Below are 18,562 nucleotides of genomic sequence, written 5' to 3'. Positions count from 1 at the left end.
CTACATTATCCTTCGATCACTCATCCTTCGAGTCAGACAACTTACATCAAATTTACTAACTGTTGTCCAAGTCAAACCGGAGGATGGTTGACTTGGTCAGCTTACAGGACTGACAAGGACATCGTTTACATCGTGACCGAATACAGACAAAGTACAGACACAAGTGCACCAACAGATTCTAACATTTTGTAGGCTTAATATTTCGTGTATTAAAATACTTTGTGATTCTATTTTGGAGGAAATACAAAATACATTTATTCCAAAAATGCACTTTAATCAGCATTTAAAATGGTTGACATTTTTCTATAATTACCTATAATAGGATTAAAAGGTACACATGTGTTGGTACAGTTTTTAGAAATGATAAAACTTAACATGTATTAGAATTCCATCAAACTCAAACTGTAATGATAACACATTAACACGTTTTGTTATATAATTAACAATTAACGATTAGAACAATATAAAGATAACACATTAACACGTTTTGTTATATAATTAACAATTAACCATTAGAACAGTATAAAGTATTGTATATAAGAAGAGAAATTATCCCAAATTATTGTGCCAAATGGAAATGAAATCCATAATTTTATTTCTTTTCATTCTTCAAGCAATCATCAACGGGGTCAATCTTGTCATAGCTCAATCACCTAAAACAGACAGGCATGTATGTAGAGGTGGAGAATTCAGAAGCAACACCATCCAAAAAAACCGAGATTCTGCATTGGATAAACTCATGGTGTTAATAAAGAATTCTAGCTACAATGGTTTTTACCATACCCAATCGGCCGGCAAACCTGAAGAACAAGTTAGTGCCAGCTTCTTTTGTGCCCTTAATGTCGTAAAAGGACTTTGTGAGTGTTGTCTTAAGAACGTTGTTCAGTATATTCGAAAGAACTGCCCTAAACAACAGGAAGGTGTAGCTTGGGATTTTTACCCATATTTACAATGTATGGTGCGTTACTCTACTGGTCGCAAAATATTCTCAGTGCTGGATGATTGGGCCTGGTATCGTTCGGGGAGCGATTTATCAGTTAGTACTGTTAATTTAGCAAAGACCATGGATAGTATGTTAAATAAGCTAAAGGTGAAAGCGGCTGGAGGTGATGCTCTTCGGAAATATGCGTCAGACAGTATACATTATGACGAGGATGAACACGCTCTTTACGTGGATGTGCAGTGTACTCCTGACTTAACAAAGGAGGATTGTCTTAAATGTTTAACCAAGGGAAGTAATAAGATTCGTAGTTTTACCAAGAAACCACTCTTTAGTGGACGGGTTATATCTACCAATTGTTATGTACGGTATAAGCATACAAGTATTTTCAAGGCTCCTATTGACTTTGATCCTGAAGCATGTGGTTAACGATGATGTTTGGATTTGAGGTTATAATGTGGTAATGTAATAAATGGCAGTATCAAAATGATGTGCTTTGTCTTACTTATGTTAAATTATTTGTGTTAATATTCAAGTTAAGTATTCATGGAACAACGACATGAGATTAAGGACTATGGAGTAATACGAAATATAGATTGAAATGCCCTAGTTATAGTCAAAACTCTAGTTAAAATCCTAAACTAAGAATTGAAACTAAATGATAGGTTTTGACAATCACATTCTCATAAGCTACTTTTATATTATTTTTAACATATATAAAGATTATATTTATAAAATGGTCAATGGATAATTAATATTAATAACTTATATAAAGATTATATTTATAAAATGGTCAATGGAGAAAATATTTTTTTTTTCTTTTCGACACTCACATGGGATATTATAAAACGCTCCGCTTGTGGTGTGCACATATAACATATATATGTGTGGGCTATCGGGGAAAAGTGAAATTGCACTAATTTTAACGTTATTTTACTAATTTCGTGAAAATAACGTTAAAAGCGGGGGACGGTTAATCCTGCATCATGTAGTGCCGTTGATAGTCGAAAGACAAGGGGGTACATGCACTAATTAGCCTTTTTGCCGAGAGTTATGCGCCTTATGTCCAAGGCTTGATGCAAAACTACTATGGAGCCGGGGGTCTCATTGGAAGCAGCCTCTCTAGTCATATGTGGTAGAGGTAAAACTGTTACATCTTACCCTCCTCAGACCCTACCTTAGATTTGCTATTGGTGAGATTTACTAAGTATGATAATGATGATAATGGGATTTTAAACTTGAGACTGGATGGATTGGAATTAGAACTAGAGGTATTGTAGTAATTTTGATTTACACTCTCCTCAAGTGCATGATATATTCACTTTCCCGTATCATATTTAAACGATAATAATCTTTATACAACATTATTGTTGGTGCACTTGTGTCTGTACTTTGTCTGTATTCGGTCTGTATGTAAATGATGTCCTTGTCAGTCCTGTAAGTTGACAAAGTCAACCGTCCTCCTGGTTTGACTTAGTCAACAGTTGAAAGATGTACTGTGTCGAAGGATAAGAGGTCGAAGGATAATGTGGATCCTTCGACCTCATCGAAAGATATGGTTCGAATCATAGACCTCGAAAGGTAATCTTTCGAGGTCCTTGATGATCTTTCGAATACTTGGTCTTCGATAGATGATCCTTCGGACCATCTATCAGATCCTTCGATCAGGCATGCTAGGCTGGGTATATATATACCCATGCAGTGTTGAGTTTTAGACAGAGATGCACACAGACAGAACACACACATCTGAGAGATATTGTTGAGAGCATTCTGTCCAGAAAACACACACACACTTTGAGAGTTTACAAGTTAGGTTTGTAAACATTGTGCTTGTAACCGAAACCTTCATTTGCATTAATACAAGTTGTGTTAATCGGTGAATCCGTGTGTGCTTGTGTTCATACTTGTTTAATCCCGGTTTGCTTGCTAGCTTGGATTCCGCACTCGCTAGTGAGTTAGTATAACAAGGTTTGAGGTTCGTCATCCGTCAAAAAGGGACCTACAAGTGGTATCAGAGCTTGGCTCTTTACCTTGTTTAAAACCGGGTTATTCAAGTTTTGGTGTGTTTGGGCACTTAGTTTGGATCTCGTTTTTAGTGCTTTTCTTGGTTTTTCTTACATAAAAACGCGTTCTAAACCTTCGGGAGTGTTCAAGTTTGGGTTGGGTAACTTAAAAACTTGTTTTTGAGTGTGTTGGTAATTTCCGGCCATATTCCGGTCAATATTCCGGTGACTGGTTTGAGGATAAGGTTTTCCTTTTTGGGTAAATTATCTTTCAAAATCTTGGTTGGTAGAAAAGTTGTCAGCCTGCCATACCCTTTTGCCGAAAGTTGACTTACCAACCCATCACCTTTTCACCAACCCGTCACATCTGTGTCAGTGTGTCAGTGCACATTCGAAAGATATCCTTCGACTTCGAAAGATATCCTTCGACATCGAAAGACCATCTTTCGATCAAGGAAGGCTCGAAAGATCATCATCCTTCGACCCATCCTTCGAAGTCTGAAACATATCTTTCGATAAAGGAATCTTTTCGAAAGTCAAGTGTCCGAAAGATAGGGATTTATCTCGAAAGATAAGGATCTTTCAAGTGTGAATCTTTCGAGATTTTGAATCTTTCGAAGCCAGTGCTCGAAAGTCAACAGTGATCCTTCGAACACTGTTGATCATTCGAACAAGTGTGATCTTTCGAAAGTCAGCTATACGAAAGATAAGGATATTTAACTCGAAAGATAAGGATCTTTCAAAGGAGAATCCTTCGAGTTCTTGAATCTTTCGACATCATTGTTCGAGATTCAACAGTAATCTTTCGAGTACTGTTGATCCTTCGAACAAGTGATTGATCTTTCGATTGTGGACAGTTTATTGTTAACAAGTTTCTGTGATTTCAGATCTTTCGGAACAGGATCTTTCGGCCGTGATATCTTTCGGTTTACTCACTTAGCATTTATTTTGCTTATCTATCATGAATCCGAGTTGGTGGAATCCTGCTCCAGATAATGGTGAATATACAAGATCAAATGTCACTCCCTCATGGTGGGGTACATCGGCTCCAGACGATGGAAAATACACGAATACAAGGTCATCTCCTTTATGGGCTGAGTCGCCGGTATCGACATCTTCTCAGGGAAATCAATGGGCTTTGGTATCGAATCAAACTCCAAGCATTCAAAGTATTCTACTAAGCGAAAGTGAAACAGGAAGTTTGAATCGACCTCCAAAGTTGATGCATTTGAATGAATATCCAGGATGGGTTGAGAGATTTAAAACATATGTTCTTGGTCAAAATACGGAACTGTGGATACGTTTCACCACAGATTTCGATCAAGCCATAGAAGTTGCTGCTTCAGATTCTGCTACGTTTGCTGATCTTCCAGAAGATAAAAAGAAAACTTATGATCTGGAAAAGAAGGCATATGCCATTCTCACTCAGGCTTTGAGCAAGGATATCTACCATCAGTTCGTCAGCTTCAAGACAACAAAGAAGTTGTGGGACGGATTGAAAAACAGAGGAGTGGGAAATGCAGCAACACGTCAAATGCGTCATGATCTTCTGAAGAAAGAATTTGAAGGGTTCACTTGTATGGATAAGGAGTCCTTGGGAGATATGACAAGCCGATTCTATCATCTGCTTACGGAATTGGATAATTATAGTGTAGTGACAACTCAAGCTGAAGTTGTGAAGAAGTTTGCTGATGCTTTGCCTCCTCAATGGAGTAGTTTCTTGGAAATCCTGAAGTACAACGGAGTGTTGAGAACCACTAATATCAACGAATTCGTTCAACTTTTGGAAAACAAGGATCAGGAGGAAACATTGAAGGCAAAGAGAGTTCCATTGCCACAGAATCCAGAAATGTACTGTGGAACTTCCAATTCTTCGTCTGCAAGAACCGGTTCACATGCTCCTCTTCAAACAGCGTTTGTCACAAGCACAGATTGTTTTGGCAACCCAATACAAGTTCCTGTTAAGCCACCTCCCACCACAGACATGTATGGAAATCCAATCCAACCACCTCCACCTCCTCCTGCTCAACAACAACAACGTGCATGTTATGGAGGAACATCATCTGCTGCTCAACAATCAAAGTCAAGTACAGTACAGCTCGACACGTCAAGCTTCTCTAAAATCAGTGTAGAAGTAGCTAAGGAACACATGGAGCTGCTTAACACTGTAGTGAGCGCGTACTGTGGATTAATAGAAGGTCAGATTGGCAACATTAATCTGACACAAGAAGACTACAGGCAGATTGATAAAGAGGAGATGGACTTGATGGACATCAAGTGGGCCTTTGCGAGTGCTGTGAGAAGAGCAAAGGATTGGATGGAAAGTACTGGCAGAACCAGCTTGGAAAGTAAGCGAGACACCAAGTATGGGTTCGATAAGCAGGCCGTTAAGTGCTTCAACTGTGGTGAACGGGGTCACTTTAAACGAGAATGCACCAAGCCAGCCCAGCACGGGAATCAAAACCCCTTCAGAAACCAAGGCAACCGGCAGAACAGAAACAATGATCGTACCATGGTACCCGTCAACAACCAAACCAACCGAGCACTTGCGGTTCAGGTAGATGAAGGTTGTGACTGGTCAATCCAGTTGGGTGGTGATGCTCCCGATGGAACAGCATGTTTTGCTCAGATTGTGAAGGAGCTAGTTCACACCAGTGGTGGAGAATCTTCTGCCAGTGGTGGTGAATCGTCTGAAGATGAAGACTCTTCTGGGTACAGCAGAAGTGTTGATGAAGAATCATCCAATTCTGGTGATGATCATGTGGGTGAGACATCGAATGCAACAATCGATGCAGATATTGATGAACTCTTGGAGGAAGCCGCAGCAGAAACTCAAAGAAGATCTATTCTGGTGGATCAAGCTGCTTATACTTCGTCTTCTCTCCATTCAGCCTTTATGGCTAATGTCGACGGTTCATCAAGTCAGGTATGTGTCAATGAGCCCACTGCTGTTAATTGTGATGAATGTGCTAGGTTACATGCTAGATGTGCTGAAATGGAGAAAAGTATGTCTGAGTTGCAAGGCAAACATGATGCTTTACAAGCTAGTTTGTTTGACTTGCAAGACAAACATACTACTGTGAATGAGAATTTGAGTGACTTGCAAAGTAAGCATGACGCTTTGCAAGAAAAATATGATGTGACCTTTCTCCACAATCAGAAATTGACTGTGGATCTCTCAAAATGCACAGAAGCCAACATGTTTCATGAAAACCATGAAAAAGAATTTAAGTCAATGATCGAGACATTAAAGAAAGATAAAACTGAATTGACAAAAATGGTTTCAAGAAAACAGACGGACATTAATTTGTATATCTCTCGTCTTGAAACAATGCAAAAAGAGATGGCTTGTGTGAAAACCGAAAGTGATGCGATCCAACTCAAGCTAGACAGTTATTTGAGCTCTAGCTATGTGTTAGATCACATCATTGATGTTCAGAAGGAAAAGAGAGATGTCACATGCATAGGCTACAAGAAGTGTCCACCACCAGTGAGACATAATTATGACGCCATGCCTGATGAAGAGGACAGGGTATTCTTTGAACCTTCTGTGCCTCTAGATGTTAAGGAGTTTGCTGCAGGACTCGGATACCAAAAGGAAGTATCCTCAGATTCAGATGTGTCAGCAGATACATTTGTAAGTGCTGAACAGAATCAAGATCCTCCAGTTGTGATTGAGGATGCTGATTCGTCTGATGATGAATCTGATGATACTGTCCCAGCAAAGTCTGATGCGGTAGCCAAAAATGAGGACATACCTCTTGAGAATCACATTCTATGTGATCCCCCTGTACAAACCGCTAAGACTGTTGCAACTGAGTCCTCATCTGCAGAAGAGCCGGAGAGTGTGAATTTGCTGTACACTCTTGTTGGTGATGATAAAATTTACTCTGACAAAGATTTTCCTATTAAGAATGTTAATCAATCCTTAATCAGCAAAGTCTTTGAGAATTCGACGAGTAAGTTCTTGGGAAAGGCAGGACCTAAAGTTACAGTTACACAGTGTCCTCCTATCCCAAAAGCTGAAATCCGAAAGCAATTTGGAAACAAGAAATTACCAACAATGCCAAAACAGCAAAATCACACCAAATCCAAAGGTAAAACACTGGCTCAAGCTGAAAAGAAGCCGAATCAAAAGAAGAAGAAAAGTGTTAACTTTGTGAAATCGACGGGAACAGACAAAATTGAAAAGTTTGAAAATCAATCTAACTTAGATTTTGTCAAGAAAACCATTGTCGAGAAAAGAAATGAACCAAGCAGTTCAAAGCCTAGTACCTCGGGTTCACAAAGTTCAACGTCATCGGCTAAGCGATCACATGATACTTCGGGGTTTGTAGAACGAAGATCATGTTTTGAATGTGGAACCATTGGACATATTATTCGTAATTGTCCATATCTTCATAAACAAAAAGGAAAGGTTGATGATCCCCGTGGTAAGACTGACCGTAAGCCATCTGTTTCCACAAAACAAGATCCCCGACTTGTAAAAGAAAGGGAAAAGAAACAGAAACGCCAACAGGTCAAGAAGATTGAAAAAGCAATCAAAACTGATGTGGTTCAAAAACAATCTGTTGATGTAAAACCAGAAAATTCCAAAACTTCAAACAATCAAGAAGTTAAAATTTTAAAGAAAGACACTGGTAAAACAAAACAGACTTGGAAACCTAAATCGGTTACTGAATCAAGGGGACCATCACAATTCACCAACCATCAAAGACAAGAAGTTATTGTCATTGATGAAAATGGAAGACCCAAGACCACAATGGCTTGGGTCCCCATCTCCAACTAATTCATTTGAGTTCATGTGCAGGGTGCTTCAGGAGGAACTATCAGTAGTCATTGGATTGTTGATAGTGGGGCATCCAGGCACATGACATGCGACATGAAGCTTCTCTACGACGTTAAATCTATTAGAGGAGGTTATGTTGCTTTTGCTGGAGATAAAGGTGGATATATAACGGGTGAAGGAATGATATCTAACGGGATTGTCAGCTTTGACAAGATCAATTTTGTGCAACAACTTGATCACAATCTTCTTAGTGTTTCTCAAATCTGTGACAAGAAATTTTCAGTACACTTTGATGCTAATGGATGTTATGTGCTGAAACCCGGCTTCAAAATTCCAAAAGATTGGATTCTCTTGTCGGCTCCAAGGATAAATGATTTGTACGTCCTTGACATGAGCCAAGCTATTACTACGTCTGCACAAGCAACTTGTTTCGTTTCAAAAGCCACAGAAAAAGACACTATCTCTTGGCACAGACGAATGGGTCACATTCACTTTCGCAAAATGAATCATTTGGTTTCAAATGAATTGGTGAATGGTGTTCCCCTCAAAAATTTCCATCTTCAAGACGTCTGTGTTTCGTGCCAGAAAGGAAAGCAAACAAAGAAGAAGCACCCTACAAAGAAGATCAACACAGTGGCAGTTCCTCTTGAACGTTTGCACATGGATTTGTTCGGTCCTGTCAGGCACAAGAGTATTCGGGGTGATCAATACTGCCTTGTGGTTACTGATGATTATTCAAGATTTTCTTGGGTTGCGTTCATGGCACACAAGAGTGAAACCTTTGGCATTATCAAAAACTTGATCATTCAGATTGAGAATTTGTATAAGTTGAAGGTTAGGCGGATACGTAGCGACAATGGTACTGAATTTAAAAATCATTCCATGGCAGAGTTCTGCACTTCAAAGGGTATTCTTCATGAGTTTAGTGCTGCTTATACTCCTCAACAGAATGGTGTCGCTGAACGTAAGAACCGCACATTGATCGAGACTGCTAGGACAATGTTAGTGGAGTCACAGTTACCCATTCCATTCTGGACTGAAGCTGTGGCCTCTGCATGCTATACATTGAACAGAGTTCTTACAGTCAAAAGGCACAACAAGACCTGCTTTGAGCTTCTTCAAAAACGGAAACCAGATTTGTCTTATCTAGAACCGTTTGGAGCTCCATGCACGATCATCGATCCTAATGGAAAGTTTGGGGCAAGAGCAATTGATGGATACTTTCTTGGGTATGCCACCCCTAACTTACGAGTCTGGAATCTAGAGACTAAAAGGGTCGAGGAGTGGTCTGAGGTCAGAGTACAAAGGCACACTTTGCCAGTCAAAAATCCGGGTCAACCTTGGATGTTTGAGTATGATGACTTCTTCAATTCGATCAATGTTGAAGCCGTTGAAGAAAATGCTGCGGCTAGGATGTTTTTCGAGAGTGACAATGCAACAGTTTCACCGGTGGTTCGTCCAATTCTTGTTAATCAAGAACCATCTTCTTCGGTGAACAATAATACTCTCAACAATGAGGATTTTCATGATGCAAATGAATTGAACGAATCTTCAGAGGATGATGAATTTCTAGATGCAGATCAGGAAGCTCCTACAGCAGCAGTTCATGGTACTTCAGAGGGTACTCCTCCAGTGGATGCTCATAGAACAGCTGAGGCTACTGCATCATCCTCTTCGTCAATTCCGGGTCTTGATTTGGTTGTTGATCTTAATCTGAACAACCTGGGTATAAATGTTCCAGTTCCAGATAATCCAGAAACAAGGATTCATAATACCCATCCTCAACAAAACATCATTGGAAATGTGCAAAGTGGCGTTCAAACAAGAAACATGTTGCGAAACAACAACAATGCAGGCTTGTATGCAGCTATTAGAGAATCCGGGCAACAAAATGACTGGTCCTTCGCGTGTTATGTCTCACAGGAAGAACCAAGAACGTGCAAAGAAGCCTTGAAAGATAACGCTTGGGTTGAGGCAATGCAGGAAGAACTGCAACAATTCCAGAAGCTGGGTGTCTGGAAACTAGTAGAGAAACCTGCTGGATACAAGAAGATTGGTACCCGTTGGGTTTTCAAATGCAAAAAGGATGATCGCGGAGTTGTTATCCGAAACAAAGCACGTTTAGTCGTTCAGGGTTTTCGTCAGATTGAAGGGATCGACTACAACGAAGTCTATGCACCAGTTGCACGTCTCGAAGCAATTCGAATCTTTCTAGCCTATGCGTCCTTCAAAGGATTCAAGGTTTATCAGATGGACGTGAAAAGTGCATTTTTACACGGTGTGGTTGAAGAAGAGGTGTATGTCGAACAGCCTCCAGGTTTTGAAGATCCTATCCATCCCGATCGGGTTTGGTTGCTCAACAAAGCTCTTTATGGTCTTCATCAAGCACCGCGAGCTTGGTATGCAACCTTATCTCACTATCTGCTGGAGAACGGTTTTCGTAGAGGGCTTATCGACTGTACTCTTTTCATCAAAGAACAAGATGGAGATCTTCTTCTGGTACAGGTATACGTTGATGACATTATTTTTGGTTCTACTAATGATGTCTTGTGTAGGGAATTCGAGCGCATTATGCAGGATAAATTCGAGATGAGTGCTATGGGGGAAATGACTTTCTTCTTGGGCCTACAAGTACAACAAACAGAGTCTGGGATATTCATCCATCAGACTAAATATGTTGGTGACATCTTGAGCCGGTTCCAGATGTCAGATGCAACGCCCATTGGTACCCCATTGCCAACTAATCACGGAATTACTCCAGACTTGAAGGGAGAAGTTGTTAGCCCTTCAAACTATCGCGCTATGATCGGATCTCTTATGTACCTCACAGCATCAAGGCCAGACATAATGTACCCAACGTGCCTGCTTGCTAGATATCAAGTTAACCCGAAGGCCTCACATCTTGCTGCTGTTAAAAGGATTTTTCGTTATTTGAAGGCGTACCCTGACACCGGTCTGTGGTACCCTAGGGATAATAACTTTGAATTGGTAGCTTTCAGTGATTCTGATTTTGGCGGATGCAAAATCGACGGTAAATCCACAACGGCTGGATGTCAGTTCTTAGGAAATCGCCTAGTCACATGGCAGTGCAAGAAGCAGACGTGTGTAGCTACATCAACATGCGAAGCTGAATACATTGCTGCCTCAAGTTGTTGCTCCCAAGTTCTTTGGATCCAACAACAAATGCGGGACTACGGTTTTGAATTCCTAACTACTCCTATTTACGTTGATAATTCTGCTGCTTTAGATATCACTAGAAATCCTGTGCAGCATTCAAAGACCAAACACATCGAAATCAAATATCACTTCATACGTGATTGCTTTGAGAAAAGGCTAATCGATGTTGTTAAGGTCCACACCGATGACCAACGTGCCGACTTATTTACCAAAGCTTTTGACAAATCAAGATTTGACTTTTTATTATTGGTAAACGGCATTAAGGTCAAGCAAGAGTAAAACCAACATCGGAAAATCATTTTTGTAAATACCTTTGTGTTTTAAATTTGTCTTAGTTTATTGATTTTAGGGGGAGTTTATCCAAAAATCTGAAAATCCAAAAACATCGAAAAATTTCAAAAACACAAAAACAATAGAAAAACAAAAATGAGTTTCCTGGCGAGCAAAAGAGAAAATGATAGTACATCAGTGGTCTATCCAAACCTCTTTAAACCTTAAATGAAAAATGATAAGCAGCTCTATATAAGATGTATCGGTAGGCTCACAATCATTTTAAAGTGTGCAGGGTGATATAAATCTTAATCGACTGACGACCAGGTGGGAACCATTCATTGGCATATGGTCTTAGTACCGAAATTTCGTTTGATAGATTGCCGAGGTTCTGAGATATTCGGTCTTTATGCTGCTTATCATCTGGGTATCATGGTTGTATCTTTTACCGAAAAATAACGGGGACGCAAGTCTAGATCTTCCATGATACTATACATACGTGTACATATTACATACTGCATTCGACCTCAATAAGTGATAAACAATCACATGTCCAAATCTAGTAAGTGATAAAATATCACATTTATCCGGGTGTCAAGTTCGTCTCTCTGCTGTACGGAAGTACTGACCTGTTCACGGACTTGCACCTGTGCCCTCATGCATATTGAAAATCAAGCTCCTCTTCAATAAGTGATTATATCACAAAGGGCTTGTTTTCAAATCAAAATAAGTGAGTATCTCACAACTTATACGGTCAAACAGATGATAATCGGTATACTCACCGGTAAGATGAACTCTCGTGCATACCTTGATACGAGAATGTGTCGTGATGTGGATGAACACCGGTCGGTAAGTATAAATCATACCTTAACGTATCCCCTCGCCATGGTTACATCTGATAAGTTGAGCTTAAGTGGACAACAATACCGATAATTGTTATAGGATGCTTATCTTAATATTAACTAACTGAACAACAAGAGTGTTTTGGCATGACCGTACACTGATATGATTCTCTTACCCTCGAAACTCGCAAAAAGAATGTCTGTATATATTTATTTACTGCTTAACTTTTATTGTTTTTCTTTTAAACAGTTTCGTCGTTTGGTGCATATCAGCACGACATTAGCGGTGATGTCGTTTGATAACACTCAAAGGATTTTAAATTGTTGTCTTTTAATTTCAAAAACACGCCTAAAATCCGTGTTTTAATATAAACTTTATAAAAGCCAAAAAGATTTTATTTCTGATTTATTTTCGATCGTACGATGTTGGAGCTCAAGTCTTCGTTACCTGAAACCTGACTGAAAACCGAACTGACTAAATCTTCATAAACGGTCAAAATTTGCAGATTTTGAAAGTTAAAATTTAAAATTGATAAATTTATTAAACTTTCAAACTGTCGGACGGTGTTTGATTGTGACATGGTCATTCGTGTGTCATTTGTTTATACTATATTCCAAGCAGTTGTTCTCATTACGCGTTTAGATTTCTTGCATGTGCAGATTCTAAAGGCTAGGAGAACATGGTCGATGACAAGCTCTGGAATGAAGACACGACGAGAAGGCGCTCAAAAGATGAAGATGATCGAGTTGCCGCTGGCCATCATCAACACCACAAGGATCTCACTTCATAAAGATAAAGTCTTTTCACGAGCATAACTCAAGGGGGAGCTTATGTTAAGGGGGAGTTTGTCAACACACTTCCTACATGATACGGGTAGTTTGTTGATACACTCTCTGCTTTCAAGACGTGAAGACTTTGAAGATCCTCCGACTTTGAAGACGTGAAAGGACATCAGAGTTTTGAGAACTCGAAGACCAAAGACCGTCGAAGTTCGAGACGAGTCTACAACTATAGAAGATAAAGACAAAGCTACAGCCAAGGGGGAGTTTGTTGGTGCACTTGTGTCTGTACTTTGTCTGTATTCGGTCTGTATGTAAACGATGTCCTTGTCAGTCCTGTAAGTTGACAAAGTCAACCGTCCTCCTGGTTTGACTTAGTCAACAGTTGAAAGATGTACTGTGTCGAAGGATAAGAGGTCGAAGGATAATGTGGATCCTTCGACCTCATCGAAAGATATGGTTCGAATCATAGACCTCGAAAGGTAATCTTTCGAGGTCCTTGATGATCTTTCGAATACTTGGTCTTCGATAGATGATCCTTCGGACCATCTATCAGATCCTTCGATCAGGCATGCTAGGCTGGGTATATATATACCCATGCAGTGTTGAGTTTTAGACAGAGATGCACACAGACAGAACACACACATCTGAGAGATATTGTTGAGAGCATTCTGTCCAGAAAACACACACACACTTTGAGAGTTTACAAGTTAGGTTTGTAAACATTGTGCTTGTAACCGAAACCTTCATTTGCATTAATACAAGTTGTGTTAATCGGTGAATCCGTGTGTGCTTGTGTTCATACTTGTTTAATCCCGGTTTGCTTGCTAGCTTGGATTCCGCACTCGCTAGTGAGTTAGTATAACAAGGTTTGAGGTTCGTCATCCGTCAAAAAGGGACCTACAATTATTTAATTTATACTATATTGAAGAGTGTTTTTTTAACTTTCCGACGATTTTAACATTGGTACATAAATTAAAAGAATAACATTTTAAGTGGGTTTTGTTCATGCAAAAAAAATCACAATGATCTGTTAATTATGTTTTTGTTTATTATGTTTTTTTGTCTGAATATAGCGTTTTTTTTGTTAGGGTTCGGGTTAGGATTAGTGGCTAGGTTTTAGATATTGATTTGATGATGAATTGTTGTGTTATGTGTGTGTAGTGTATATTGCTTACTTGCTTTACGAGTTTTCTTTGCATTTGTTAAAGTTATGAGGTGCAAATGAATGAACTAGATGTGGATTTTTGAATTAAGCGTATTACGGTACGTCGATTTGCAGTGTTTTAGGTTACTGATTTGTGATGAATTGATGTGTTATACGTGTGTAGTTTCGGTTTAACTAATGCAAACGACTATTGAAATGCTAATAATTGTTCATCGATTCTTTCTATGATGTGTGTTTTTGGATCTGAACGCTGCATATATGCATATTAGTCGGTTCTTAAGTCGTAATTAATCGTAATGCATTGACTGTTGTTTACTTCCAATTGTTGATAAATATTTCATAGGATAATCATATCCGTTTATCAACCAATGCTGTTATTAATCGTTTGTAGATCAGATTCATGCATCTAGTTTAATTTTTTCATCATCTTGATAATCGAATTGTAAGCATTTCTTTGTTTATTGACTAATAATGATGAATATTTTCGGTTTTCATCGGTTAATCTTACTGTTAGTTCAGGCCCCAAGGTTAAACACACACAAACTACACACTATGAGACAATATTCTGTGTATTGAACTTCAAAGAATTAAAAGAGCTTGCAACTGTTTTATTATCGAATGAGATGTACAAATAAACCTACTGACTACTCCTACATTTTTATAATAATTAAAAAAGCACATGCATGAAATAAAACCACGATCTCCTGCTTTCAAGCAACAACCCAACTTCGCTTGCATCAAACTCGGTCAATCCATGACTAATCTCCAAAAATCTTTCAAACCATTTATATCCGACCCAGTTCAGATCCGACCCGTACCCGTCGACCCGAACACATCAAGATTAAACCCAACATTCACCCCCTTAATCTTGATTCGGTTCTTTCTACTTGCTCGATTCATACTTGCATTCGTTCTTGCTTTCCATGCTAAAACTGAACTCGGTTTTCTTGCTAAACTTGCAATCGTCTTTCTTGATTCGATCCTTTCTTGCTCGCATACATTGAATCAACTTGCTCACTTGCTGTTTTCTTACATCTTGCTATTCATGCTTGCTGTCGGTTAATAATCCGACTCTAATCTTGCACTTGCTGAACGAACCACACAATTCCGCTTCTTTCTTTCTTTCTTTTAGTTTCGATTATCTTTCTTCTTTCTTATCGACTCCCGTTCTTTCTTTCTTGTGACGGCTCGTTCTTTCTTCTTTCTTGCACCGCCATTACTTTCTCATTCTTTCTTGCTTACTTTCTTTTTTTCTTTCGTTCTTGCTGAACTCGATCAACCTTCTTTCTTTCTTTTGGTCTGCTGTGAACCCCTTCGGTCTTTGGTTCATACTTTCGGTCTGAACTTTCTTCCGATAAAAATCTGGTTTCGGTCTTTCTCTCCGGCAAGGAGAACTGTCGGTCTCGGTCACCCAGTTCGGTCTTTAACGGGTTCAATTCTCCTTCTCTAGAAACGGTCTTGTAATCACCGATGCTTTCTTTCTTCCAGCGAGTCAACGGTCTTCTTCGGTTTTTGCGTTCTTTCAACAATCACCGGCTTGGTGGTGTGCTTCACTTGCTTCAGGGGACAGCAGCCAAGGCTGCCGCCTGTCTTGCTCGACTTCGTTCTTTCGACTATCAAAAATAGTCTCACGGTCTTCATCTCGGTTCCTCCTACTGCTGCGTTTTTCCCTGCAACGAAAAGGGTTGCACTCTTTCTCGCCACCGACTCTCAAAACAGCCCTCGTTTCTAACCTGCTCTGATACCTAATGTTAGTTCAGGCCCCAAGGTTAAACACACACAAACTACACACTATGAGACAATATTCTGTGTATTGAACTTCAAAGAATTAAAAGAGCTTGCAACTGTTTTATTATCGAATGAGATGTACAAATAAACCTACTGACTACTCCTACATTTTTATAATAATTAAAAAAGCACATGCATGAAATAAAACCACGATCTCCTGCTTTCAAGCAACAACCCAACTTCGCTTGCATCAAACTCGGTCAATCCATGACTAATCTCCAAAAATCTTTCAAACCATTTATATCCGACCCAGTTCAGATCCGACCCGTACCCGTCGACCCGAACACATCAAGATTAAACCCAACACTTACCCTGTTTTTTGACGAACACTGTTATTACTTATTAATCATTTTTTGATCGAGTTTTTGTGTTAAGTTGTATATTATATGATGATGTAAGGCTGAAATCGTGATCATCGGCTTCGTTACGGTGCAAGAGTCACGTGTATAGTACACTTGTGTCGTATAAAATTATTGGACACTATATTATAATTACGCTCTATGGAAAGTCTAGGAAGTAGGAGTACGAAAAGAATTAACGTATACAATAGTATCAAACTTTTGTACCACACATCCCACAAAGTTCTAAGTTCTGACCATTCTTTTTTACTTTGTCCTTTAGTAAGTGATTGACATGGTTAAAAGTAGTGGTGAGCATTGGTCTATGATGTTATAGATAAAACCGAACCTATAATAGATGTTTTTTCTTTTAAAGTGATAAAATGTTCCTTTTCGTTTAGAAATAGTTTGGTTAATTTGGATAATAGTCGGCTTTGGACGTTTATCAAGTTTATGCAAAGTAATTCTAACTAGTTTCTTTTCATCTAATGGTTTTCTAAAATCTATTATTCTTTTTGTTATAGATACCATGGCACGTACTGTGGGTCAAGGTAATTCTCACGCTAGTGGTCAAGATAGTGCTCAAGTTTGTGGTGGAGGTGTTGGGCGAGGTGGGGGTCAAGTTATTAAACGAGGTGTTGGGGGAGGTAGTAGCCAATCTAGTTGTCTAGCTAGTGATCGAGGTGTTGGGCGAGGTGGTGGTCAAGCTAGTGACCGAGGTGTTGGTGGAGGTAGTAGTCAATCTAGTCGGTCTAGCTGGTGATCGAGTTGTGGGGGAGATGGTAGTCAATTTAGTCTAGTTGGCGAACGAGGTGTTAGGAGATGTAGTAGTCTAGTTAGTAGTCAAGGGAGTGGTTTAGCTAGCTATCGAGGTGGTGGTAAACCGGGTGATCAAGATGTTGGACGAGGTGGTAGTCAAGCGGATGATGATGATGAATCTGTTGTTCATGCGATGCATTCTCCCATTGAGGGTAGTGATGATGATGAGTCTATGTTTCTTGTTGCTTTTGCAAGACAAGGATGCGTTGCCCAAGTCCAAGCACCTGAACCAATCAAGCGCGAGTGGATTTATGTTAAAGATGGGAAGTAAGTCATATAAATATCGTTATTGTTTCTTTATGTACATTTTAAAGTGTTACTATTTTCATTTTGCTTTGTTGCTTTCATTTTGTAGATTTAGTAATTAAGGGACGTCTACCCGGAGTATTGGAAGTAACTTAAGGGCTTTGTGGTCAGGTCCATGGGACAGATGGAAAGATGTTCCTAATGATCACAAGAGGCGATTGTTTGAGTGATTCTAGGTGTGTGTACTTACGCAGTTTTTAATTTAGTTACGATCATGTATGAAGCAATCAATCTAATTTTGTTACCAGCAAATCATTACCAGAATTCGCAATCAAAAGATTTTGAGTATCAACACCCATGAGCTTTCCATTTTCATCCTTCAACCGATAGATTTCATTAACATTAATAAAACTCATGTAGCAACAATAACCTCTTTAGTTAAAACTTAAAATAAAGAGTAAATTGTTGATTTGGTCCCAGTGGTTTATAGCAAATTGTTATATCTTATAAATATGAAAAGTCTTGCAAAAAACACACCCACATTTCAATTTATGACGATATCAATTCACATGACTAACTCCCATACACTTTGTTGTTAACTCAATGTCACATGCTAAACATGTGATGGGAAATATAGTAATTACATCGCTATTGAAGAAACATAAGAATATCAATATGATTTAAACAGTTTATTAATTCCTACAATCCAAAAATGTTAACAGTTTTTCACATTAGCATGTGATTGTTCTGTCTGTTTCATCAAACACTTTGAGCGGCCAACCTGTTTATCAAACAGTTTAAACGAGTTAGCATGTCTCATGAAATGGTTTAAACGGGTCAGCGTTAAACAGTTTACAGTGGTCACCCAGTTTCATCAAACGGGTTAAAAGGGTCAACATGAATATTTTCATAAGGACTGCTAATCCTGTTGGTCTATGTAAAAAAAGCCGTGTGTATGAAAAGAGATTGCAAGTATTTATGTTTGATATGGGTCAAATAAACCGTGTTAATACTCATAAACAAAATACAAACATAACACATTGAATTAACAACAAAGTGGATGGAAGTTAATCATGTGGACTAAAATAATTGAAACGTGGGTGTATTTTCATATTTGTAAATTATAGCAATTTGTTATAAACCATAGGGACCAAAACAATAATTTACTCTAAAACAAAATGCAATGCCAATGAAATTACAGCCTTGGTACCTTTGATATGATTGTCACACCCCAACCAATGGCGGAATCATCGGGGCGCGGCACTAGGTGAATCAGATTGCTCAAGAGAATCCATAACGGCTATATTGCGATAATATTTATCACATTTGTTATCCCATACTAACAAACAATACAATCACAAAAGTTATCACGGATTTCTCGTCCTCTCGAACAATTCAAATC

The 18,562-nt window shown here is 39.0% G+C and overlaps 1 protein-coding gene and 1 long non-coding RNA gene across 2 annotated transcripts; both read left to right on the top strand.

Annotated features, from left to right (window-relative positions):
• Nucleotides 1-571: 571 nt before the first annotated feature.
• Nucleotides 572-1,369, top strand: LOC110942491 (cysteine-rich repeat secretory protein 1). Its single transcript, XM_022184270.1, has one exon. It carries the CDS (start codon nucleotides 572-574, stop codon nucleotides 1,367-1,369), a length of 798 nt encoding a protein of 265 aa, XP_022039962.1.
• Nucleotides 1,370-16,471: 15,102 nt separating this feature from the next.
• Nucleotides 16,472-17,514, top strand: LOC110938441. The gene is made up of 2 exons (XR_002591398.2): nucleotides 16,472-17,181; nucleotides 17,270-17,514. It is a non-coding gene; the product is annotated as an uncharacterized LOC110938441 (long non-coding RNA).
• Nucleotides 17,515-18,562: the final 1,048 nt, after the last annotated feature.

This window comes from Helianthus annuus, chromosome 5, assembly GCF_002127325.2.
Source record: "Helianthus annuus cultivar XRQ/B chromosome 5, HanXRQr2.0-SUNRISE, whole genome shotgun sequence".
In the NCBI taxonomy this organism is placed as follows: domain Eukaryota; kingdom Viridiplantae; phylum Streptophyta; class Magnoliopsida; order Asterales; family Asteraceae; genus Helianthus; species Helianthus annuus.
This window is presented reverse-complemented; position numbering and strand designations above follow the sequence as displayed.